Source organism: Trachypithecus francoisi, unplaced genomic scaffold (assembly GCF_009764315.1).
Source record: "Trachypithecus francoisi isolate TF-2019V2 unplaced genomic scaffold, Tfra_2.0 Lachesis_group3, whole genome shotgun sequence".
In the NCBI taxonomy this organism is placed as follows: Eukaryota; Metazoa; Chordata; class Mammalia; order Primates; family Cercopithecidae; genus Trachypithecus; species Trachypithecus francoisi.
The window spans coordinates 150342410-150367982 of NW_022681468.1; the positions used below are offsets into that span (position 1 = coordinate 150342410).

Here is a 25573-nt window from a genome sequence, read left to right on the forward strand (position 1 = left end):
CCCCACTCCCCCAAGTTCTGCTCGTCAAGCAATCTGGAAGAATTCTTGCTCTTCCCCACCAAGTGTTGGGGACCTTCTTCTATAACACTTCCTCTTCTTAAGACATTCTCAGTCCAAATCTCCCAAATTTTCTCCCAGATCTCTTTACGGTGAGGATCTGGGGGGAACAAAATCCCACCCTATTTCAAGTTCTGAATAGCATACAATTCCATTTTATCTTGCCCTCAATTGGATTCTCATCCTAATTTCTCTCCCAGCTATACTGGCCCCCAAACAGTCACTACGGCAATCCCAAAGTTACCTGAGAGCATCGGAGTCTCACATTTAAAACTGGAAGGGACTTTACAGCTCAATCCCGACTCCCCAAGTTACAGAGGAAGAAACTCAAGTCCAGCGAAAAGTTACTTGTCCAAGGTCCCATGCCAATGAGTGGCAGAATTCAGATTAGAACTCAGTGCTTCAGCTGCCACTCCAGTGCTGTTTCTGAAAAGCCATAACCACTTCACATCCCCACTCAATTTAGGGTTTGAGGCCTGGAGTTTAGGTACTATTTTTGGAGACATTGTTGGAAGTTCTAGGATGAGGGATTTACGAAGATTCGGTTCTCATTTCCCTCTCCAAAGCTCTTGGCTGGGTAACGTGGCTCATGTCTGTAATCTCAGCACTTTGGGAGGCTGAGACGGGAGGGTCACTTGAGGCCAGGAGTTTGAGACCAGCCTGGGCAACATGGTGAGACCCAATCTCTATAAAATAATAACAATAATAATAACAATATAAAGCTCTTGTTTTGTGTTGTATTGCCATAGTCAACTGCAACCTGGTCTGGGGTAGGAGGAGGCAGGGGGCCGGGGGTAAGGAGGGCTGCTGAGCTGTGTGATGTCTTTGCTGGGCTCCCAGCCTGGCTGATGGGGGTTTATCCACCCCGACCTGAGAGCAGGTGTGGGCCCTCTGTCCCCAGAGCTTCTTGAAGAACAGTTTGTTCTGCAGGGTGCAGCCAGGGTAGGGGGAGAGTTGCAGATACCAGCACAGCCCTGGAGCCTGTTGCAGCTGCTTCCTGTTGTCAGAGGGCTCCTCCACCAAGGGGCTGAGCTCCCTGACACCTCCACACCCTTGCCTAGTTCTCTGTGTGGTATCCTGCCTCAGTAGGCCAGCAACTTCCCACGGATACCAAGGAAGGCTGTGTTCAAGTAGCAAGAGCTCTGAGTGAGGAAGTGCCCTGTGGCCAGGCACAATTCCAGCCTTGTGGCTGACCACCCCCGGTGCAAACAGGGTCCTGTCCTCACATATGCGGGTTCATTTCTGCCTTGTCTTCCTTTCCCTGTCTGAAAGATCTTTCCCATCCCATCTGCAAAGTCAAGTTCTCCCCACCATTCTCGGTTCCATCTCTTCCCCGAAGCTTTGTCCGCAGTGACTCCCTCCCCACCCCCGCTCCATTGGCCGTACTGGACTGTCCAGCATGAAAGTGCGGGCCCTCACTTCACACTGCCTTGCCTTGTGGTTTGACATTGCACCTAGGTTTGCTTTTTCTCCTCTTCAAGACTTGAAGACAGGATGATTTGGGTCCTTAACCACTGCCTCCTACTTCAAACAAGATCCCTTACAGAGCTGAGCTCAAAAGCCCACCCTAAGTAGTAAGGGCATAAGACATCCTGGCTGAATATCCCGTCTCAGTGTCTCTGTCTTGGTTCCTGCCTGAATTTCAGTCAGCTGAGCCACAGTTCACCCCAGACCCTGTAGCATGTTGGGAGGAGAAATTTGGGCTCCTCTGCCGGGTAGTCACATTGCCTCACTGCAGGAAGTGACCCAGGCCTTGCCTGTCTCCCAGCTTGTGGGCCTCCTTGCCTCCAGGTTCCCCGCTGACTAATCATGAGAGTGCTATGGGGCTGACTGGAAGCTACCACTCCTGTCCTAGAAGGGACTTCCCCAGCTTGAATGCTTGCAGGTGGATGGCAAGGGAAGGGGGAGAGGGCTGGTAACATGCAAGGTGGTGCCCTAGTCCAGCTCCAGGGACACGGCTCATAAAACACTCCCAATAGGGGCTGTTCAGCCTGTCTCCATTCTTGCGGCTCTCTTCGCCCCAAGCCTCAGGCGGGGCCTGGCTCCTTCTCCCTGGGGGGTCTGAAAGGGGCTGGAGTGGGGGTGGAGTGAGCAGCAACCCGGGACTCTCAGCTCAGCGCTCTTCCCCCCATTGTGAAACGGCCTTGGATAAGGGCCAAGCAGGAAGCTGCCTCCTATAGCTCCGCGGCCTGGCGCCTGGGGTGTGAGGACGGCCCCAGGCCCTTCCCTTCCCAAGGGACGGCTGAAGCTGACACACGGAGTCCACCTGCACCGAGACACTGAGCTGCCCTTGGCTAAGTCATGAGGGGCCTATGCCCTCCCTCCTGCTCTCTGTGCCAGCCAGGTGGTGGCAGGCAGAGGGGTGTGTAGAAAGGGCACGGGCCTGGGGCTCAGGGCCCAGGGCTTCCAGGCTCGCCTTTGGCATTACCAAGCTTTGTGATCTTGGGCCAGTCACTTTCCCTCTTCGGACCTCACTCAGTTTCTATTCACTTGTGAATAGCGAGAAGGTAAAGGGTTGGACTAAAAAGGTCTTGGAGGCCTCTCCCAGCTCCATACTGTGACTCACTGAAGTCGATGATTCATTGATGTTATTACCGGGACTTGGCTCTGATCATGCGGGAGTTTGTTCATTGTGTCTGTCTAGGAGTCCCTGTGTAAATCTGCATCTGTGGGTCTGTCACAGAGGTGGAGTGGGCTTCCCCAAACAATCAAGGATGAATCATGACACAGAGGCCAAGAGAGGAACACCATCTGTTGCTCTGGGGAGCTGAGACACCTGTTGGGTAATTTGTGCAGAACTCTGGCTATATAATTTCCTGTCCTTAACTTTCAGACAGGAAACTTTAAATTTGGGATCCCTAACCATCATGAATAAGGGAGCCCCTCCCACCCACTAAACCCATGAAAGTGTGGGGAGGAGGAAGGCAGGAATAGGTGTTCACGCCCCAGACTTCCAGCCTGGCTGCGAATGCTTGAGCAATAACTATGCTTGCCTTTCGTGGTCTCAGTTTCCCCTCGTACAATATGGGGTATGCTGGCCCGCTTCTTGAGGTTCAGCAAGGAAGGAAATCCCAGATGAGAAGAACCTGTTAAAGTTCACGCATGTTTCTTCAGTGCCACCACCTGATTCTGTACCAGGATGGCCTTCCAGGCATGTGGGGCCAGGGGTTGCCCATGGGGTGTAGCCTAGAGGGTACTGGCAATTCCTTTGTATCTCCCCAAAGCCCCTATACCAGAAATCCCACCATTAGAGTCTGTCCTTTGTTTACCATCACCTAAGTTTCCTCCACAAATGGAGGGCATGTGACATACTAACCATTTGTCCTGAACATGTTCATGTGATTTAGCTACCAGACGGGTTGCCTCCACACAGCTAGCTGAGCTTAGTGGGAGCCTGGGATTTTGGTGTGGAGGGATGGGAGGGTGTTTTGCAGGACTGAATATTTCTACTCAGGGTACTGCTTGAGAAGGAGAGGAAAAGAACAATGAAGCCTAGCTTTTCTGCCATGCTTTCTCACTTATAAGGTATTTATATTCATACTGTCACACTGAACTCACCACAGCAGTGTGAGGAAGATATTCCCATTTTACAACTGAGGAAATGGAGGCTCACAGAGATTGAGATGACTTTCCTTCAGAGATACAGCCAAGAAATGCCAAGTTAGGTCTTGAATCCAAAGACAGAACGAAGGAGACAGGATTCTGCATGGGAGTGAGAGGGGGACAGGGGCTTGGGATAGGAACCCACACCCAGAGGGAGGGAAAGATGAGGAGTGGAGAGAGAATCCCATTTTGTTCCACTGTGCCTAGAGCTGGCCTCTTTCTGCCTTCCCTCCCTTCTTGTCACCTCTTTGGACAGCTGAGAGACAGCTGAAAGCTCAGCACTCCTGAGCTGCCCGCAGGCTACACTCATCTGCAAGTTCTTCTCTGCACAGAGGTGGCTGGCTCGTCAGCGTAAAACAGTGCTCACCTCACAGGACTGTTGGGGGCTCAAAAGAGGATATATGTAAGCACCTAGAAATGAACCTGGCACTTAGTCACTTCTCGAGAAATAAAGCAAGCTATTGTATGAGAAAAAAAAAGTCTCTTTTCTAGCGGAGAATTCAGTCAGCTTCTTGCATCTAGAACAGTGTCTACCACTGCTTGTTTAGCCTTGTTCAGTGAATGGATGAATGATAATCTTTCTGTAACACGGAAAGTTCTAGTCTCCACAGAAGTAATTTTGAAAAATAACGACCACAATCTTGGATATTCTTAGGGTTGATCTAAGGTAAAGGATAGGGCAAGATCCGGGAGCATCTGAGGCTGCGCCCAGGGCTACGCTTGTCTGGTGAGGTCAGGGCGTCCCCTGCTGGCCTGAGGCGAGCCGCAGGCAGGTCGAGGCCACTCCTCACCTCTGCGATGGCGCCTGGAGGGAGGGCGTGGTGGCGTTGCCTACTTCCTTGCTGTGAGCGAGGGGAAGGCCAGTGCTAATCACTGACACTTGTGGGCTCTGGAAACTTCCCTAGGGCCCCCAGAAGGGGCTGGGGGAGAAAAGCAGCAGTTCTCAGAATTTTGGAAGTAGAAGTGACATTACCAATCTAGCCTGAGTCCTGAACATAACAGTGAAAAAACTTTAAAAAATACATCAACTGGGTGTTTACTATGAGCCCTTTACTTGGATTATGTCCTTGAAAGCCGACAACAACCCTCTGAGGCAGGTTCCCTGTGGAGGATAAGGCACAGGTAAGTGCCTCGTGCAAGGCCTCACAGCAAGTGGGGGAGCAGGGTGAGCCTGGGGCGTCTGACTCACAGTCCAGGACACCTGTGCTCTCTCTCTAGGGCACTGGGGCTTGCGATTTCAATCCAGGACTTCATCCTGGGGTGGGGATGGAGAGAGTTCCTGGGGCCCTGAGTTAGCTGAGCAGATACAATGAACACTTGTTGACCAACTGCAGAAAAGAATAAAGGAATTGGTAACTGCCAGTGTTGGAGTGGATTCAGTCCAGGGAGTGAGTCGACGTGGCTTCAGGGTGGTTACTCTCTCTGGGCATCCAGGCTTCCAGGACACACTCTCATCTCCCTCTGGCCACCCCTCTGGCCTTCTCTAGGATGGCTCCACCAGAGCTAACCACCTCCAGCTGGCGTAGGAGGTCTCCCAGCCTTAGGTTCTAAAACTTGTCATCCCGAAGCCAGACCTGCCCAGTCCCATTCCTCGATGTGTTTAGATGACACCCTCCTTCCTTCATCCAGAACTGACCCTTGAATCAGCACGCTGGAGCTACGGTGAGGCAGCTCAGAGCCCAAGGTGTAGCTCCCCTCAGACTGAAACTGAAAAGTTAAACTAGCTCAGAGGCCAGTCCTCCGTAAGGTGCACAGTGTCTTGTTGCAATCTGCTATAGAGTGAATCCACCTCAACAAGGAGGACATGGGAACAGCCCACTCCCATCCAAGGGACTGCGGTGTAAAAATGCATACCTTAGCTCATTTACTCCTCCCTTTGACGTGAGGTAGACACTTTTATGACTTCCCCATTTTACAGATGAGGACACTGAGGCACAGAGAGACTTAAGCAATTTTGGGATAAAGATTACTGGAAACAAATACATTAAAGAAAAAGATAAACTCTAAAACAACAATAACAAAAAACAAAACGAAACAAAAAATAGTGGATGTTTCCAATGAAAAATTATACACTGTTTAGAACACAGCCTTCTGGATTAGCTGATTTCTAGCCTTTCATTTCCTTCGCACTATTTTACAACTCTGTAGGTTGTAGAGACTCAATGGCAATGCAGAGGATTTTTGTCTATGGACATACAAATGCTTCTGTTCAGTGAAGGGACAACCCTGGGTCCCTCCAATTTGTTAAGCAACAAATTCATTCCAGAATTCCTGAAATTCCAAAATCCAATTTTGCTTAACAAATTCATTCCAGAATTCCTGAAATTCCAAAATCCAATTTTGCTTAACAAACTCATTCCAGAATTCCTGAAATTCCAAAATCCAATTTTGCTTAACAAACTCATTCCAGAATTCCTGAAATTCCAAAATCCAATTTTGCTTAACAAATTCATTCCAGAATTCCTGAAATTCCAAAATCCAATTTTGCTTAACAAATTCATTCCAGAAGTCCTGAAATTCCAAAATCCAATTTTGCTTAACAAATTCATTCCAGAATTCCTGAAATTCCAAAATCCAATTTTGCTTAACAAATTCATTCCAGAATTCCTGAAATTCCAAAATCCAATTTTGCTTAACAAATTCATTCCAGAATTCCTGAAATTCCAAAATCCAATTTTGCTTAACAAACTCATTCCAGAATTCCTGATGCTTTCTGGATTCTCCTTTGAATGGATTGTAACATACATCTCGTTTCCTTATTAATAGGTTAAATACAATAAAAGTTTTTTTGAGACAGCATCTCGCTGTTTCCCTGGCTGGAGTGCAGTGGCACAATCATGGCTTATTGCAGCCTTGACCACCCCAGCTAGGAACCCCATCCAGGAACTAGCGACTGTGTTTTTAACCATTATACTTTCCAAGCACTGCAAAGTGCAATTGCATTAGAGTAACTGCAGCTGTAAAGTAATCAACCTTAACCTGAACAAGATCCTTGACCCTAATTCAAACCCTAACTGAATTCCTGACCCTAATTCAAAACCAACGCTAATGAAAACCTAATACATTAAAGTGTGCTCTGTCTGAGGAAAAAACACATTACCCCTGCATTTTGGGAGAGACAGTCTCAGGCTGTACAAACAAGCATACTTACTCAGGTCCCTTCGCTGGGCTCGGCCCTGAGGAGCAGGAGGTGTTTTTCAGCGCCCATCTTCCTGTAGTATCCTCGCCCATGGAGAAGTGGCCAAAGCTGGTACAGTGCTTTGTGCCCAGGGCCTTCATTTTGCTCTTGGTGCTGCCTGGGCCTTTGATGAAGCCCCCATGATATGGGAAGGGATTTGGGAACCATTTTCATGTCATGGTTCTCCTAGAACTGTGAAAGGAAGAGGAAAAACTGAGGGAGAGGGAGCAGGAAGGTGTGTGGCCTGCATGACTCAGAGACAGTGACCCAGCTCTATGCCTCACATACACACTGCTCTGCTCCAAGGCCAAAAGCCATTAACCTCTATGATGCACTTAGATTACAATTTGATTAATGATATGTTACCCTAATCACACATAATTGCAAGTTAGGATTTGAGGTGCTGGAAAACATTAAAATTTAACCATGTTATATTGACATAAACTCTCAATTTCATTGTATCCTGAGCTACCTTTATTCCTGATTGATCACATACAACACCATTTTTCTCACTGAGAAATTTATTTTCAGATACAGTCTTATAAATCAATGAACTTTATCATTGCTTTTACTCATTGTTTTAATTCTTTTAATCTCAAAAATTTAAATTTAGCAACATTATTTTACTTCATCATACTTCCTTTTATGATCCCTTTTATTTGTGGCAAATGATACTGGTTTTCCACTTATGATCATGATATTAAATACACAAGTATAAAATGAGTCAATTTAAAGAAAAATATTAACTAACAGTATAAGTGGTATTAAGATAATGGCAGAAATCAGGATGATGATGTTGAAATGATGGAAAGTGTGTGGCCTGTAAATAATAACACTATTTGATACTGTACTGTTTATTGGGCATTTACTATGTGCTAGGCCCAATGTTATCAATGATAGCGCTGTTCAATAGAATTAGTGATGAGGGAAATGCTCTACATCTGCACTATCCAAGCCACATGTTGCTGCTGAATCCCTGAAATGTGGCTAGGGTGACTGAGGAATTAAAACTTTAAAATTAATTTAAACATCTATATTTACCATATTCGAGCAAGCCTAAAGGTCTTACATATAGTATTTTATAAAATCTTCATAACATCAATGAAGTAAGCATTATTATTGTTATTTTGCTAGTGAAAAGACTTAGGCCTTGAGAGGATGCCTGAGGCCACATAATTAGTAAGTAGCAGAGGTAGGATCTGAACCCCGATCACTTTGACTTCTGAATAGGTGCTCTTGGTCATTTCCCGCAGAAAAACAAAGCCCAAAGAATATTCTGTCAGTAGTTGAATTGTACTGGCTCCAGTGCTATGCACACATTCCATGTACTAGGACATAGACATCTCTGGGGGATCATCCAGCCGGCCACCGAGATTTTTGCAAAAGTCCAGAGGCTAGTGTGATTGCAATCACATTAAACTTTGAAGATAGCCAACAGGACTCATGCAGGTGTAGATGTGAAAATTAAAAAGAAAAAGAACAGCTGGGGGCAGTGGCTCATGTCTGTAGTCCCAACTACTTAGGAGGCTGAGGCTGGAGGATAGCTTGAGCCTGAGAGGTGGAGACTGCAGTAAGCCGAAATTGTACCACTGCCCTCTAGCCTGGGTGACAGAGTGAGACCCTGCCTCAAAAAGAAAAAGGAATCTGGGATGATTCATGGGTGTTTTTATTTGAGTAACTAGGCAGATGGTGGTGCCATTTAATAAATAGAAAAGACGTGGGAAGTAAAAAGTTTTGATTTGGTCATGTAGTATCCGAGATGCTCGTTATACATCCAAGTGGAACTACCAAGTGGACAGCTGAATATGCAAGTTTGGAGCTCAATACAGAGGTAAAAGCTATAATTAAAAATTGGGGGGTCATCTTCGTACACCTCAGGACTAGCAAAGATTAGAACAGTCTGGTGAAAACCCCTCCTGTAGGGCCACCAACACAAGACCACTCTGTGATGGCGCCGTATGAATAACCTCTAGCATGCGTGTCCAACCATTTGGCTTCCCTGGGCCACATTGAAAGAAGAATTGTCCTGGGCCATATGTAAAATACGCTAACACAAATGATAGCTATGAGATAAAAAAATGTTTAAAAAAGGGGCCATGCATAATTTTGGTGATACCTGCCAATACAGATGAGCCAAAAAGTCCTCACATTCAAATGGCTGGACACCCATGCAAGAGCCCCGGGCCTTGGCATTACTAGCTCAGAAGCTGAAGTCCTGGTTGAGAGCACCAGCCTGACCCACGGTAGGTCACATGCTTGAGCCCTGGTGCTGAGGGCAGGTGAGTGACCTCTGACCCTTTTATTTAATTATTTATTTATCGCCTCTCACCAAAACCCACACAACAGGGGATTGCAAACAGGTTCAAATGCTGGAGAACCAAAAGCCAATACAGGTTGGCTATACAAGGTCATCAGCCTAGGGCAAGAAGTGGGCAAAGGGCGCTGGCCATTTGGAAGAAAATGTGAAATCCGAGAGTGAACATATTTAAGTCATTAAGTTTGTGACTCTCCTAACTGGGCTCCCCATTTCCTGCCTTGTCTCTCTACAGTGTCTTCACAACCCAGACAGGGGCATCTTTAAAAAATGGTAAATCCGATTTTCAGTGTTGTGTTGAAAACTTCCTTAACAAGAGTCTTCTCTTTGTATCTAGAACAAAATCCAAATTTACCATGGTCACAGGCCCTACATAATCTGGTTCCCAGCTACCTCTCCATACTCCTTCACTCCTTGCTCCACAAGCCCTCCTCACCCCCACCTGCACCTGCCAGTCTTAGACACAGGGCAACTTGTTCCCCTTTGGGGGTTTTGCTCTAGCCATTCTCTGTGTCTGAAACACTGTGTCCCTAGATCTTTGGATGGCTGGTCCTTTCAGCTTTCAATTCAAAGTTCTCCTCTTCGACGAGAACTCCCCTGACCCCAGCCCAAAGCAGTCGCTTTCCCACTCTCACTATACAGCCCTGCTTAGCTGTCTTCACAGAGCTCATTATCTGAAGCTGTACTACTTGTTTGCTTCATTGTTTATTTCCTCCCTGCCCCTTTTAACCCAAGTTCCAGGAAACCAGGAACTTAGCTTGTCTTATCCTGCCGCATCCCCAACCTCTACAACAGTGCCTGACACAGACTGAGAGGCACTCAGCGAAAACCTCTTGTGTGGTGGAATGCTTGACTTTATAGAGGGCCCAGGGTTCAAGTTGGCTACTGGCAGAGAGGGCTTACAACCCAGTTCTCCTGACTAATCAGAGGTAGAACTGAAGACTGGGCTCCAGCCCCTCTTTTTTTTTTTTTTTTTTGAGACGGAGTCTCGCTCTGTTGCCCAGGCTGGAGTGCAGCCGCGCGATCTCGGCTGACTCCAAGCTCCGCCTCCCGGGTTCACACCATTCAGCCTCTGGAGTAGCTGGGATTATAGGCGCCCGCCACCACGCCCGGCTCTTTTGTATTTTTAGTAGAGACGGGGTTTCACCGTGTTAGCCAGGATGGTCTCAATATCCTGACCTCGTGATCCACACGCCTCGGCCTCCCAAAGTGCTGGGATTACAGGCGTGAGCCACTGCTCCCGGCCCAGCCCCTCTGGCTGGAGCTGCAGGTCAGCGTTTAGGGAGAATTTAAAGGATCTACAGGAACTTATAATGATGACAATAATTAAAAGAAAAATAGCTGATACCTACGGAACACCCTGCATGTGCCAGGCACTGTTCTACGTATTTAATCTGAGTTTCATTTACGCCTCACGACCACACTGCGAAGTAGATACTATCATTACCCTCACTTTATGGATAAGGAAACTGAGTCACTGAATTGTTAGGTAACCTGCCCAGCATACAGCTGAACATAAACTATACGCTGCTATCAAAACTTTCTTTTGCTCTCACTCCCTCACTCTGGCTGGGGTGAGACGATCTCTCTCAAGTAACGGCCCAGTGCAGCCCCAACGCCGCCAGGTCACTGGCCCCCGGACGTCCCAGGGCGCCGGCGCAAGGCGGGCGGGGCGGGGGGAGGGCGCAGGCCGGGATTGGTGGAAGAGAAGAGATTGGTGGAAGACAATGGAAGCGTAGTAGCGGAAGTCCCGCCCAGCCTAGGCCGAGCTTCCGGCTCTCACTGCTAGGGGCTTAAGCGGAGGGAGTCGAGCCAGCGTCGCCGCGATGGTGTTGTTGGAGAGCGAGCAGGTATGGCTAGGCTTGGCCGGCAGACAGACGGGGGCGGTTCAGGCTTTGATCGAGACCTCTGCCTCCTTCTGCGGGAGGACCAGGGCCTTGACGCGGCGGGGCGAGGATTTGGGGCCGGCTAACGGGGCCGGGCCTGTTGTTTTCCAGTTCCTGACGGAGCTGACCAGACTTTTCCAGAAGTGCCGGACGTCGGGCAGCGTCTATATCACCTTGAAGAAGTGTAAGCAGCGGGAGGGGAGCCGGGCGATGCTCCCCGGGTGCCCGGTGTCTGGGAGCCACCGGAGTCTGTCTGCCGCGGACCGCCGCTTCCTCTACCTTCCGTCACTCTGTACTGGGCACATTCGGGGCTTCGGGCCTGGAAAATCATGGGGATTGTAGCTGGCGCAGTCCCGGAGCACTGAGCCGCCTAGGTTGCTTCTGGTAACAATGGGCCCCAAGCAGCCCAGGGCTCTTTGTCAGGGATCCCAAACGCCGCCACTTTGAGTGGGATTTAACGTGCTTCGATATTACGTGTTTCCGTCGTGGAAATAATAGTTTCTCCAGGGTTTCGCCAGACGGTGATAGCAGATGAGGTGTTTAAGAGAACTAGAGCAGCGGGGCTGGATTAGGTCATCACTTACCCCCTCCTCTGTTTTAACTGTTTGTCTGCCGCTCAGCCACGTATGCGGCCGTGTTCACCAGGATGCATTTTTCCTTCAGATGACGGCCGAACCAAACCCATTCCAAAGAAAGGTACTGTGGAGGGCTTTGAGCCCGCAGACAACAAGTGTCTGTTAAGAGCTACCGATGGGAAAAAGAAGATCAGCACTGTGGTGAGCTGAATTCCTAAGGCTATCTTTTGAAATGTAGAGACTCGAACTGAAGAGAGGATGGGGTTTTCTGGCGTTTCTGAACCAGGCTTTTATTTATTTTTCCCTTTTGCCCTGTGTGGCTGTTTTTGAGACTAGGACCTTCCTATACTTCAGTAGTAGGAAACTCAAGAATAAAATGAAGAAGGTAGAGGTCAGACAGGCGTTAGTTCTGCTAAAATTTTTGCGGAAATGAATGAAAGTAGCATATTCGTCCTCATTCGTAGTACTGTAAGGAGCCGTTGGCATAAATATTTGATTCCTTAGCCCCTTACTGTGCTGGGCCTTCAGTAAGCAGTTTCTTGGTACCAAGTGATGCTATTGTTTTCTTTTCTTTGTGGTTCACATGGCGAATGTGCAGCTAAATGTTAGGTTTCACACTTGAGAGAATATGCATTTTAGTCAAGAGCCCTAGTCTTTCCTTTCAGTGGAGGTTGAATAATGCAAAGGAAGAGACTTCTTGAGTTGAGTGAATACTACTTTATTCTGCTGTGGCAGAACCAGACTTACTCTCTGATCACATTAGTGTAGGATACTGACTGCATGAAAATGTAGACTATACTTAGTTGATAAGTCTCCCGTGACAAGTTATCTTGAGAGGACTTTTACAGTAAAATAAGCTTATGTGGTTTTTACAAATAAAGTTAGATATCATGAAATAATGAAAATCTAAGGAATCTTCTTCAGAGGTAGAATTTATTTTGTGGTAGCTTGCATTGTGCTTCAATATGCTTGAATTAATGGAAGGCAGGTTTAAAAATAAGATGGGGAGGGAGTAGTTTAAATATATCTTATATTAATGTATAAAAAATTAATACTGAGAAGTCCTCTGACTTTTCTCAGAACCCAGGGAGAACACTCAGTGCCGCCTTTCTAAGAGATTTCAAGAGGTGAGAAACAAAGCCTTTTTTTTAAAGGAGCCTACTGCCTTTCACCTCTTGGTGCAATTCTCATGTGGAAAAAGATGTAGCGCTCCTTTTCTTGTTCTCTAGGCAGAGGAAAGTAGAGTAGAAAAGTAACCATTCATGTATTACGAACCCCTGAAGTTGGAAGAAGTATTTTAAACATAAGGATGTTGTCTTCCAGAGGCTTTTGAGATACTGTCTGGGGTGGAGAAGAGGATGCTTATATGGATAATAGGTGTGACCTCTTTTTTCCTTCTTTTTCAGGTGAGCTCCAAGGAAGTGAATAAGTTTCAGATGGTGAGTTTTGGGTGTTCCTTATGTCTTCCTTCTCAGGGCAAGAGTCAACATGATAGTGAACACTGGGTATGATTGATACTTGGGTTCACTGCTCTCTGGAGATAAGTTTTACTGGTATTTTTCAAGTAAAAGCCACCAGCGTGTGAATTTCAACGCTAATACGCTCTTCCTTTCTAGTTTTTTTTAGTTAGATTTTGTCTTAAGCTGTAGATATATGCTACCTATAGAGTAGTTGAACAAGAAGTTGCCTGCAGTTTTCCCTTGAAAAAAACGTAAAAAATGTGTGCATCTGTCTGTGGGTGTTGCAGAAGCTGTTATAATGTGAAAGAGAGTTTTATGCTTATACCATTTTCCAGTACAAGTGTCCAGTGGTGCTATATTCTTTATCACGTAGGCTTCCTGATTTTTGGCTGCCCTAAATCCATTATGCAAATAGGGCTGCTGTTCTGCCAATTTGCACATCTTCCCACTCAGGTATGCTCTGTTGTATCTTTCAGGCTTATTCAAACCTACTGAGAGCTAACATGGATGGGCTGAAGAAGAGAGACAAAAAGAACAAAACTAAGAAGACCAAAGCAGCAGCAGCGGCAGCAGCAGCGGCAGCAGCAGCAGCAGCAGCACCTGCCGCAGCAGCAACACCAGCAACACCAGCAACACCAGCAACACCAGCAGCAACAGCAACAACAGCAGCACAGTAAAGGGCACAAATTTCCTGCTTTCACCAATTAACCACTGAATTGCTATTTTTTCCTTTTGGCCACATAGCTAGGTTTCTGGTTCCCCCACAGTAGGTGTTTTCACATAAGATTAGGGTCCTTTTGGAAAGAACAGTTGCAGTGTTTATAGGGTAGTTGTAAGAATCTAGTTTATTTTGCATTTGGCTAATTGGTCTGTGTTGCATGGTTATATTCTCCTGGATTATAGATTAAAAGTCTCTGTAGACATCTCTGTGAAGAGCAAGCTATCATTAAACATGTCTGTTTATCAGCACTGTCTCTTTATTTATTCTTTTCCCATCCCATTTTAACAGTTCTGGCAGTAACTGCTAATTCTAGAATGATGTGATTAATGAATAGGCTTTAGCTCTATAATATCTTCTAGGTTATTAGAATTGAAACCTGACAGTTTTATAAAAAGTCATGTTATCTCATGAGCTGCTTCCTACCTGGCTGTATAATTTTATCATCATGGTTCCTCAAGTTCCAATGAGTTCTCATAGTCAAATGAGAGTTTGTTTAACCACCTTAGGATAAACATATGACAAAGTCATCAAGAATAAAGGTTCCAAAGTAATAATGATTTTTGGTTTCTTTATGCCCTTTAGTTTGGATATTTCCATGTGCTTAGTCATTACAGCCAAGGGAAGAAAAGGCTATATCTTATGTTCTAGCTCCCTAAAACCTTTAGTGTTAATAGATTTACAATTAAAAAGCAGCAGGTATATGAAAGCATTTATTATATCCCAAAAGATAAATTTATAATATATTACACATGAAAAACTAACAAAGCTCAACTTTGTAGGACAGCTTCTTAGAAATTTTTTTTTTTTTTTAAAGACAGGGTCTTGCTCTGTTGTCCCAGGCTGGAGTGCAGTGGCGTAATCACAGCTCACTGCAGCCTCAACCTCCTAAGGCTCAGGTGATCCATCTCAGCCTCTGGAGTAGCTGGGACTACAGGCATGTGCCACCATGCCCAACTAATTTTTTTAGTTTTTGTAGAGATGGGGTCTTGCTTTGTTGCTCAGGCTGGTCTCAAACTCCTGGTTTCAAGCAGTCTTCCTGCCTTGGCTTCCCAAAGTGCTGGGATTACAGGTGTGAGCCACTGCACCCAGCCTCTTAGAATTTAGTTTTGAATTATGATGAATGTACAACATTCCATTATTCCAGTATAAGCCTCTGTTTGAGGTTAATGACAGTTCTTTAGGGTTAAAATAAGATTCTGTAGTAGTCATCTCTATAGCTATACAGAAATAGCACAGACACCCTGTAAAAGAAAGGAAAAGGTTATAAGGACAGACTCAGTTTAATGAGTGAAGAACAGAGCTAATAAATTTTTATAACAACCTGTAGGAGCTTTATTTAAGAAAAAACACTAAAAAATTATATAGGTTTTATACAAGGTGTGACTGATGGGGGTCTGTAGTATAAGGTCCTAATAAGGAGATAACCATTCACCTCATAGGCTTCCTTGTTGCCTTTTAAGTGTGTCATAACGTGAATGATTGATTGGTATTTTGACATAAGGACATAACAGCAAAGTAGTCATGGTTATTTTCTTTCATTTAAACATACTTCTTAGAAACTGAATTACCTGGGTGAACAAAACTGTAATTGGGACAGCTAATCCTAGGACCCCTGTGTTTTGTTATTGACGAGATCATGACTGTGATTCACAGTCCAAGCAAGATTTAGTGGCTGTCAGCTGCAGTTCTAACAACAGCTTACCAGGCGCCAAACCTCAGCAAGACAATGAAATCATGTCACTCTGAAACCCCTCCCTGAATTGTAACCATGTGAAACCTGCTATGCCCATCCAAGTGATAACTTACTTTTTTTCTACTTTGATGTTATAAATTTCATCACAGACTAATTTGAGGTATCTTTGCTTTGGCAGGCGTGACAGCAGCTGCTTCACAGTTGTGTTAAATGCCTGTTCGTCAGCATCCCACTAGGAAAAAAATAGATAAGACTTAACAGCAGGGCACTAGGGTTTACTAGCTGGCTTTTTCTGGGTCACTAATGAAATTCCAGTGTCATTCCCCTCTTTATACCGGGGGAATCAGTAATAGGGAGAGAGCAGAACCGGTTAGGAGACTGCTGGGATTCCTTTGAAGCACCAAGTTTTCTTAAAACAAGACTCCCTAATTAGGGCCTGATTAACAATGCTGCAGCCCTAGTGTGCTGATGTGACTGTAGACCAGTTATTTCTGCCTACCGCTTACTTTTTTTTTTTTTTTTTGAGATGGAGTTTCGGTCTTGTTGCCCAGGCTGGAGTGCAGTGGCGTGATCTCGGCTCATCACAACCTCTGCCTCCTGGGTTCAAGTGATTCTCCTGCCTCAGCCTCCCAAGTAGCTGGGATTACAGGCGCGTGCCATTACGCCCAGCTAATTTTTTGTATTTTTAGTAGAGCCGGGGTTTCACCATGTTGACCAGGCTGGTCTCGAACTCCAGACCTCGGGTGATCCACCCACCTCGGCCTCCCAAAGTGCTGGGATTATAGGCCTGAGCCACTGCACCTGGCCTCCATTTACTTTTTGTACAATGGTGATAGCAGCTCTGAAGTACATCCATTTGACTGGATCATAAAATCAGTACACTGCCAGTATAGTGGCATATGCTTATTTGTAAGGACAACAAATGAAATATAAAATATTAGTTCTAGGGCCAAGTTCACTATTAATGTAGTTTAATCTGTGACTAAACACTCTGGATAGACAAAAAAGTATTCTTTGATATGACATGTTGCAAAAGTCACCTATAGCTATGACTATAGTTAAGTGTTCTTAATAGCAAAGATAACTATTCAAATTTTTAAAGTTCTTTTTTTTTTTTTGAGACGGAGTCTGGCTCTGTCTCCCAGGCTGGAGTGCAGTGGCCGAATCTCAGCTCACTGCAAGCTCCGCCTCCCGGGTTTACACCATTCTCCTGCCTCAGCCTCCGGAGTAGCTGGGACTACAGGCGCCCGACACCTCGCCCGGCTAGTTTTTTGTATTTTTAGCAGAGACGGAGTTTCACCGTGTTAGCCAGGATGGTCTCGATCTCCTGATCTCGTGATCCGCCCGTCTCGGCCTCCCAAAGTGCTGGGATTACAGGCTTGAGCCACCGTGCCCGGCCTCAAATTTTTAAAGTTCTTATTTAGGCTATTTGAAGATAAAGGGATGTACCTGTAATATATATATATATATATATATATATATATATATATATATTTATAAAGGACCTAATTAAGTTTTACAAAAGGATTTTTTTTTGTATAGTACTCATCTGCAAATGAGCTTCCCTAGCTGGAATGGAGGTTTGTTTGAGAGATAGTATATAGTATGGTGGTTAAGAACACAGATTCTGCTAGTGTGCTTAGGTTCCAATCCTGGTTCTACTACTTACTAACTGGGTGACCGTGGGTAACATATTTAAGTTCTCTACTTCCATACTCAAAGTGGGGATAATAACAGTATCTACATTTAGGGGTGGTTATGATTAAATGAGTTACTTCTTGTAAAATGCTTACAACAAGGCCTGCCAGACCCTGACACGTAGTAAAAGCAGTATGTGGTTTTTTTTTGTTGTTGTTTAATAAAATAAGTATCTCTGAAAAATTAAAAAGTCACTAGAAAAGTGTAAGTTCATCAACATAGCATTTAGGAACATATGTGTCACATAAAAGGAAAAAATGTTACTAAATTCCTGGGACTGCCAGAAAAATACTATCACGAATGAATGCCATCTTCAGTATTCTTTTGGCAAACTAACAGCAAAGATTTGGGATCTTAAAGGCCGCAGTGCAGAAGAGTTCATATTGCTTACCTCTAATGATAAAAACTGTAATATTGTTTCTTTGGGTAGATCCACCTGTGAACACACAGAAATACACATCATCTCTCAGGGAACTCTCAGCAGCACAATACTGCTTTGTGACCACAGTGTCACGTGGGATGCAGCAGTATGAATAGGGTTTGCAGAGTCTGAGATGCTATTGTGCTATAAAAGGGCTTAATGAACTGTGCAGTGATAAGATCTTAGCACTGGAGAATTAATAAGCAGTGGCAACTGTATTCCCTTTCCTTCTATACCACATCCAAAAGGTTTGACACTGCTACATGTATTCAGTGTAAGCTTAGTAAGGCAAAGGCCTGAAATATGTAGGAAAATGATTTTTGTTTTCATTTTCCTCCCTCTATCTTTCAGAGGAACAAAGAGGAGAAACAAAAAACCTTAAATTCTCCCCCTAGTTCTTAATAGTTTTAAATTGCGTGTAGTTCACATCAGTGACAATAAGGCCTGCATCCAAATTCTGCTGACACTGAGCAAAAAAGCTGTGAACCCTGAGGCAACTACTTTGACAGTATGGACAGAAGCCACCTTCAAAATATGAAAGAAAGCCACTTACAGCCAGAATTTCAATTTCACTGCTTTTCTGATGTAAGTTGGCAAGGGAGGTCTGAAGTCGAGTTTGTACCTAATAATAAGAAAATGAAATTCAGAACATGTTAAACCAAGCCATCTTTCTTGCCATCTTATTTCCTATCCCAGGACACAATCAGGGTAACACACCAAAGCCTAGAAACGATTCCAAATGGTGTCTAAAGGTTTGCCCTTGGCTGGGTGTGGTGGCTAATGCCAGTAATCCCAGCACTTTGGGAGGCCAAGGCTGGGGGATCACCTGCGGTCAGGAGTTAAGAGACCAGCCTGGCCAACTTGGCGAAACCCTGTCTCTACTGAAAATACAAAAATTAGCTGGGCATGGTGGCGGGCGCTTATAATATACTAGCTACTCAGGAGGCTGAGGCAGGAGAATCACTTGAACATGGGAGGCAAAGGTTGTGGTGAGCTGATACTGCGCTACTGCACTCCGGCCTGAGTGATAGAGTGAGACTGTCTCAAAAAAAGAAAAGATTTGCTCTTAATCCATTCAGAAAGGGGTGTCCGGCAATATGATCTCAGAGGAAATGAGGTTTTTATAACTTATCTTGACCATTTGTTTAATAATCCTTGTCAATTATCTCTTCATAATTTTGAAATCATGCCTTGTAAAGGCTCAGTGCGGTGAAACAGTGCACACAGAGAGATGATAGTATGAAGCTAAACTGGGAAAAAGGGAGAAGTGGCAGCAACGAGGACATGGCATGAGAACTGAAACTTGGTAGGTGATGAAGGCAGTAGGAAGATGGGAAAAATCGGTTTCCACCCAAATCCTGAGAAACAGCTAGAAGAGCTTACAAAAATAAAGTACCTGATCTTTGTATTTCAGTCTGATTACATTTCTAAAATTGACTGCGCTCTTTTAACACTCACTCTTTCGCATATGTCCACAGCATACTCTAACATTCTTATTCTATAAATTTAACTCAGTGTTCTACTATAGTTATTTTATTTTAGTTTGAGACAAAGCCTAGCTCTGTTGCCCAGGCTGGAGTGTAGTGGCGTGATCTCGGCTCACTGTGATGTCTGCTTCCCCAGTTCAAGCAATTCTCCTGCCTCAGCCTCCTGAGTGGCTGGGATTACAGGCGTTTGCCACCACGCTCGGCTAAGTTTTGTATTTTTAGTAGAGAGGGTTTCACCATGTTGGCCAGGCTGGTCTCGAACTCCTGACCTCAAGTGATCCGCCCTCCTCAGCCTCCCAAAGTGCTGGGATTACAGGCATAAGCCACCGCATGTGGCCTATGTTTATTTTCTTTTATTATTCTCTACATAATGCATATGCTTCTAAGTTATAAACTCTTTTGAGGACTGGGGCCATGTTAATGTCTTCTACATTTTACATAGCTCTTAGCACACCATTAGGCATATAGCAAATGCCGAAACCATGTATGGAATGAGAAACCTGCCTTAAGTCTTGTCATCGGCCTCTTCTACTTTGCTTTTTAGAGCACAAACAAACCTCAATTACCTTTAGAGCCAGATTAGATAGTTTTCATTTAGCTGAAATAACTCTGACAACAGCTGCTTCAAGGTGCCCACAGGGCACAATGGCCCCTCTCTGGAGGACAGATGGGAATTCTGGAGCCAGAGAGATGCTTTGTATTGATAATGCTTTCAGAAGCCACCCAGTTAGGGAAGTTGGAAGAAAATTTTTTTTTTTTGTTAAAAAGATTTCCAAGAAATTCCATGTTTCTTATTTTCCTTTCCTGTTGTTATTGTTTTTCTCTTACGTAACTCATATTAGAAAGCCGAAGACACCCTGACCCAGTGTACCTGAGTTTCATATCGCCTCCTAGTGCTGGCTGACAGCTTCTCTGGGGCTAGCACACTCACAATGGGAACCACTGTTGCTCCATGGATTTCAAACAAACCTGAGACAGAGAGTTTCAGAATTTACGGCCTTATCTGGTCCCATTTTCTACAACATACTACAGAGAGATGGCAGAGTTTATTAGTAGACATCCTGTCGTGATTCTAAGGGCTAGATCATGGCTGGGCTGTGTTTTCTATCCCTGCAACCATCTGCACCAGATAGGTGAGGAGCCCAGAACCCCAACACCCAGCAGTTTTGATGCATCTCTCCTCAGGCAGGGATTGAGGGGTGGTGGAAGGGGCAGGGCGGCAACATGAGTCATCAAAACCTCAGGGGCCTAAGACAATCAAGCTGAATATCGCCAAACCCTAATACTTCTTTAAATTCCTCCAAGAATTAACAATCTGATGGCAACACAAAGTTCGTGCTAACAGAAATGAATGGGAAAGACTCAATTCTGTTAAAAGCCAAATATGTCTTCTCATGGCCTTAACTGGAACCCTTCTTTTTCAGTAAGGTTGCGAAGAGGTGATGGAAGTAAAGGCATAACTCTCACCACTGTGCCCTCTTGGCTTTCATGAAAACAAAAGGTGTCTAGTGTCTTTCTTCAAGGGATTTCAAAATACTTCCTTCAATCCTCTGTATGAGGAAAATCTCCAGGAAAATTATCTACATTTCACTTGTACAATAAATTGAGTAGAAGGAAGATTAAATCACTTGTAAAAATAAGAGTAGAAGAGTCGGCTAAATCCCAGTTGTTCTATCATTTTCTAGGATGTGGATTTCAAAGCATAGGGATGAATCCCACGTGGTACAATTTATTGTGTATATGTTATTTTAAAAATAGATTTCCAATGTCACAAGCAGCCACAGTAATAAGTGCTTAGAGCAAACATATTAGCATCATTATGTTCAGATTATAATTAGTAATTATACCTGAAGCATTAGAAAATGACCCCTTCAGATTTTGCACAGCAAGATTATCGGAAGCTTCTCTAAAAACAAGCAAACAAAAACAAAGAACAGTCAATAAGACACAAGCAACACATAACTTACAGTGAACTACATGTATAATGAGTCACTTTTCCATTAAATATAAAAACATCATCTTCTTGGTTATTAGTGGGTGGAAACACAAAAACAAAAAATTTGCATTTAGTTATGCTTTGGTCAAGAGCAAGTAAAAAATTATAAAGGATGTCTTTTTAAGTTAACAAATGCCTAAAGAAAACATTCTGATTTATTCAGCTGGGCTTGAAATCCTGGATCCACACAAGAAGCTGATTTCAATGAAATATAATGGGTGTTCTTTCCGCTCCCCTCATAATACAAGGAAACACGAGCAACAGCAGCTCCACCTTCATTATGGCAGCAGCCTTGGCAACCACCCACAGGAGAACATTTGGCAAATAAGGATATTCTTTAAAAAGCTGTGAATGGATGTTCTTTCAAATGCTGTGAATTAATTTATAGCCTTTGAGAGAGACAACAGCACTCTATCTTGGGAAAGCAGGGAAATAATCATTTGCGTGGAGGAAAAACTCTGAACCTTTCCCTGCTAAAACTAAATCCCATGTAGCCTTTTAAATGTCCTGGTAATGTTCCCCCATACTCACTACTTGCCTATTTCTTGGTTTGTCTTCTAAACCTCTGTCTTTGATTTAGATCTATAATTCCAATACTGGTGATTTCAAGAACATTATGTTCCCTCAGAAACACCTAATGGTGAATTTATTAAGGCTAGGTGCAAATAAGAAGGGGTGGGGGCATGAGAAGAACAGAGCAAGGTTTGTTTTCTATAAGCCAGGATTTCTTAATCTTGGTACTACTGAAATTTTAGGCCAGAAAATTCTTTGTTGGGGGGTATTAGTCCTGTATCCTTTAGGATGTTTTCACAGTATCCCTGGCCTTTCCTAGACACCAGTAGAACTCCCCAGTTATGACAACTAAAAATGTCTCCATATATTGCCAGATGTCCCCTGGGAAGCAAAATCATTGTTGGTTGAGAATCGCTGATATAAGCCAAAAAAATTACAGTGTTGTATTTTCTGATAATGAGCATATATACAAGAATTGCTTGAGGTGGGAGAATTGCTTGAGCCCAGGAATTGGAGATCAGCCTGGGCGACATAGGGAGATCCTGTCTCTACAAATAATTTAAAAAAATTAGCTGGGCAAGGTGGCACACGACTATGGGCCCAGCTACTCAGGAGGCCAAGAAGGGAGGAACACCTGAGCCTGGGAGGTTGAGGCTATAGTGAGTCATGTTCACACCACTGCACTTCAGCCTGGGCAAGAGTGAGACTCTGTCTCAAAAAAAAAAAAAAAAAAGAAAAAAGAAAAAAAAGAGTTGCAAAATATAGAAAAGCTTAACAAAGTAATTTCAGATCCCTTGTAACCCCACTAACCAAAACTGCAGTTAAAAATTTGGTACATTCTTCTAGACTTTTTTTTATGTACAGGTTGTATATTTTGTTTAAAACAAAATGGCATTATATTATACATCCTATTTGTGGACATCCTTCCATGTCAATGAACTCAGCTTTGGTAGAATCATCATAAAGACTGCACAATATTTCACCAAATTATCATAATTCAAACAATCTTCTACCAATGGATATTTTGAAATTATGTTCTCCAAGTGTGGTCTAGAGACTCTTGAAGGTCCCTCATATCCTTTCAAGGGGTCTTGCAAGGTCAAAACTGTTTTCATAATAATCCTAAAATATTAATTGCCTTTTCACTCTCATCCTCTCACAAACGTGCAATGGAGTTTTCCAGACACTATATGATTTGTGGTATCACAACAGATTGAATACATAAAGAGATATGAGAATCGTTTTTTCTACTAAAGCGTTAAAATAGATTACAAAAATGTAAAACAGTGCACTAAAAAGATTTGCAAATATTTTAAACAATGCCATTTTCCTTACTAAATTAATTTTGTTTTGGAAAACACAGTTGTTTTTCAATAGAAATAGGTTAGCATGTAATGGGGTTGTTATTTTTAAATGAATAAATAGTTTTTAAATGTTTATGTTTTAATATTTATAGATATAACTCACATAAACAAAAGTTCTTTGGGATCCTCAAATAATTTTTAAGGGTGTAAAGGGGTTCTAAGACCAAAAAGTTGGAGAACTGCTGTTATAAATGAGCCTTGATAGACATCTTTAAAATAATTTTTACTATAAATTCCTGAAAGTGGAATTGCTGGGTCGATTTTAAAAAAATGTTTAGTTTTAAGGCTTTTAATTTACTTTGCCAAATTCCTACCCAGATGGTTGATACTCCCATCATGAGGAAGTGAGATCTTTTCCCAGAACATTACACCTTTCAAAGTACATGGACAAAATATTACTGAAATTCACTGATTAGCAGACTGAATAAGATAATGACAGATAGATTTTGGCTCCTGAGGCTTTTCAAAATGATATTCTTGGAAATGTTATGAAGAACAAATGTTGAATGTAAGCTATGATTAGTCTTATCATACAATAAGATGGTCATACAATTAAACTGCTATTGAGTTATTAAGAAACAACAGAATGGTTCATTAAAAGTAATCCTGACCTATCTTTGTTTCTCAAAAGGATCAAATTGATTTCTTTCTTTTTGTTTTTTTGAGACAGGGTCTTTCTCTGTCACCCAGGCTGGAGTGCAGTGGTATGAACATGGCTCACTGCAGCCTTGACCTCCTGGGCTCCAGCAATCCTCCCACCTATCTCCTGAGTAGCTGGGACTACAGGCATGCACCACCACGCCCAGCTAAGCAAAAAATAATTTTTTTTTAGAAACGGGGTCTTGGTATGTTGCTCAGGCTGGTCTTGCATTCCTGGCCTCAAGTGATTCCCCAAACTTGGCCTCCCAAAGTGCTTGGATTACAGATAGGAGCCACAGCACCTGGCTCAAATTGACTTTTAAAATAAATTTATGTAGTTTCCATATAGGTAATTGAAGTCAGTTTTCTCAGCTTTTGTTTCCTAAGTTACCTGCCATTCCTTTCATCACTGACTTTAGTCCTCAGTTTCTGCAGTACATAGTCCACAAGTTCAGTCTCCAGCACACGCTTCTCTGTCTGCCTTTCCTTCTCGAAAGACTTAACCTTAAAAAGAATGAAACAGATCTATCATTTGGAGGTTTCTGAACCCAGAGGAGTAGCTCAGAGCACCACAGTAAGACTACTAAATCAACAGTTTGGGTCAGTGGTTCTTAACCAGGGTCAATTTTGCTCCCCAGGGGACATTTAGCAATGTCTGGTGACATTTTTGGACAGTGCAACTGGCATGTAGTGGGCAGCGGTAAGGGATGCTGCTAACGCACAGGACAGCCCCCTAAAACAGAGAATTATTTGGCCCAAAATGTGAACAGTGCTGCTGCTGAGAAACCCTGGTCTGGACTAGTTTATCATAGGTGATAGAATTTTTTTTTCCTTAAGGCCAAGATGAATGGGCTCTCATTTCATTAATATCTTCCCCTTTAAATCTGGTTAGCCACCAAGGTTTCTCAGATCTCAGCTTTATCTACCACTCCTCCCTCTCCTTTCTAAACCCAAGTCCTGTCATCCCACTTTTATGCATCTATCCCTTCATCTTCACTCCCCTGGCCAGCATCCAACCTTGGCCTAGGCTAGTTTGATATTCTTTATACTCCTTCCACTGTCTTCAGTCTCTCCCTCACTCTATTCCATGCTACGCATCCCTGCAGATTAATTTTTCTCAAACACAGCTTGGATGTCTCTTGTTCAAAACATTTGGGGCCTCCCCAATAACTGCTAAATATAAAAAACCAGATTTTTTGGTTGGTATTTGGGCTCTCCATGATGTAGCTATAACCATTTTCTGCTTCGGATCCATCTGTCTCACCAAAAATAGACTATTCAGGGTTGCACCAGAATGGTTCTCTGCCGGCCTGCCTCTATCTTTGGGACAACTACTGAAAGAACTGCCATCACCTTTGCAGTTCCCTCTTCTTAAAAGGCCCTTCCGGGACCTATCCATATCCTATGAATTCTTGTGGGAAGGATAAATCCCAGCACCCTCCTACAGACTTCACTGCTTCCTCTTATGTAGTCTCCTAGCCTGAGGGACCTTCGGAGAAATTTATCTGTAGGACTCTCATGGCATTTAGTATTTTTGAGCTCATAATCATGCACAGATGTCTCATGTTCCTTACCAGATTACAGAATCCTTGACAGCAGGAGCTATGGCTTAAATGTTTCTATATCTTCAATGGCCCCAAGTGCAATCCCTTCTACATTGTGAATGCTTAAAATGTGTTGGCTGAATGGATAAATGAAGTGATGTCTTGCCTTTGAAATATGAAAATGTTGCTACTGGCTGGGCGCAGTGGCTCACACCTGTAATCCCAGCACTTTGGGAGGCCAAGGTGGGCGGGTCACTTGAGGCCAGGAATTCAAGACCAGCCTAGGCAACATGGGAAGACCTCGTCTCTACTAAAAATACAAAAATTAGCTAGTCATGGTGGCGTGTGCCTGTAGTCCCAGCTACTCAGGAGGCTGAGGTGGGAGGATCACTTGGTCCTGGGAGACAGGTTGCAGTGAAAAAAA

The 25573-nt window shown here is 43.8% G+C and overlaps 2 protein-coding genes and 1 long non-coding RNA gene across 5 annotated transcripts in view; 1 reads left to right on the forward strand and 2 right to left on the reverse strand.

The window, feature by feature from the left end:
- Nucleotides 1–10799, reverse strand: part of LOC117070882 — a 38890-nt gene extending 28091 nt beyond the window's left edge. The window contains exons 1-4 of one of the 3 annotated variants that reach the window (XR_004432080.1): nucleotides 10505–10799; nucleotides 6812–7030; nucleotides 4452–4580; nucleotides 3643–3759 (exon numbers count right to left, since the gene is read on the reverse strand). This is a non-coding gene — a long non-coding RNA (uncharacterized LOC117070882). Of the gene's footprint in view, nucleotides 1–3642; nucleotides 3760–4451; nucleotides 4581–4739; nucleotides 4989–6811; nucleotides 7031–10504 lie in introns of those variants that run through there. The other 2 variants (XR_004432081.1, XR_004432082.1) reach the window with 2 other exon arrangements.
- A 44-nt stretch (nucleotides 10800–10843) lies between these two features.
- On the forward strand, nucleotides 10844–14042 carry SRP14 (signal recognition particle 14). The gene is made up of 5 exons (XM_033190608.1): nucleotides 10844–11002; nucleotides 11150–11222; nucleotides 11702–11814; nucleotides 13020–13052; nucleotides 13550–14042. The coding sequence occupies exons 1-5, from the start codon at nucleotides 10979–10981 to the stop codon at nucleotides 13748–13750; spliced, it is 444 nt and encodes a 147-aa protein (XP_033046499.1). The 5' UTR covers nucleotides 10844–10978; the 3' UTR covers nucleotides 13751–14042.
- A 449-nt stretch (nucleotides 14043–14491) lies between these two features.
- The window catches only part of EIF2AK4 (eukaryotic translation initiation factor 2 alpha kinase 4), a 107320-nt gene continuing 96238 nt past the window's right edge, over nucleotides 14492–25573 (reverse strand). The window contains 7 exon segments of the mRNA XM_033190602.1: nucleotides 14492–15035; nucleotides 15601–15719; nucleotides 17577–17621; nucleotides 18160–18228; nucleotides 19965–20062; nucleotides 20941–20999; nucleotides 23997–24109. Of these exon segments, the coding sequence (XP_033046493.1) occupies nucleotides 14978–15035; nucleotides 15601–15719; nucleotides 17577–17621; nucleotides 18160–18228; nucleotides 19965–20062; nucleotides 20941–20999; nucleotides 23997–24109 (561 nt within the window). The 3' untranslated portion in view covers nucleotides 14492–14977.

Excerpts from the sequence above, each read along its gene's own strand:
- SRP14 (XM_033190608.1), top strand. The coding sequence starts at position 10,979 with ATGGTGTTGTTGGAGAGCGAGCAG. Across the intron at positions 11,223-11,701 it reads CTATATCACCTTGAAGAAGT|ATGACGGCCGAACCAAACCC; the intron begins GTAAGCAGCGGG and ends TTTTTCCTTCAG. Across the intron at positions 11,815-13,019 it reads AAAAGAAGATCAGCACTGTG|GTGAGCTCCAAGGAAGTGAA; the intron begins GTGAGCTGAATT and ends CTTCTTTTTCAG.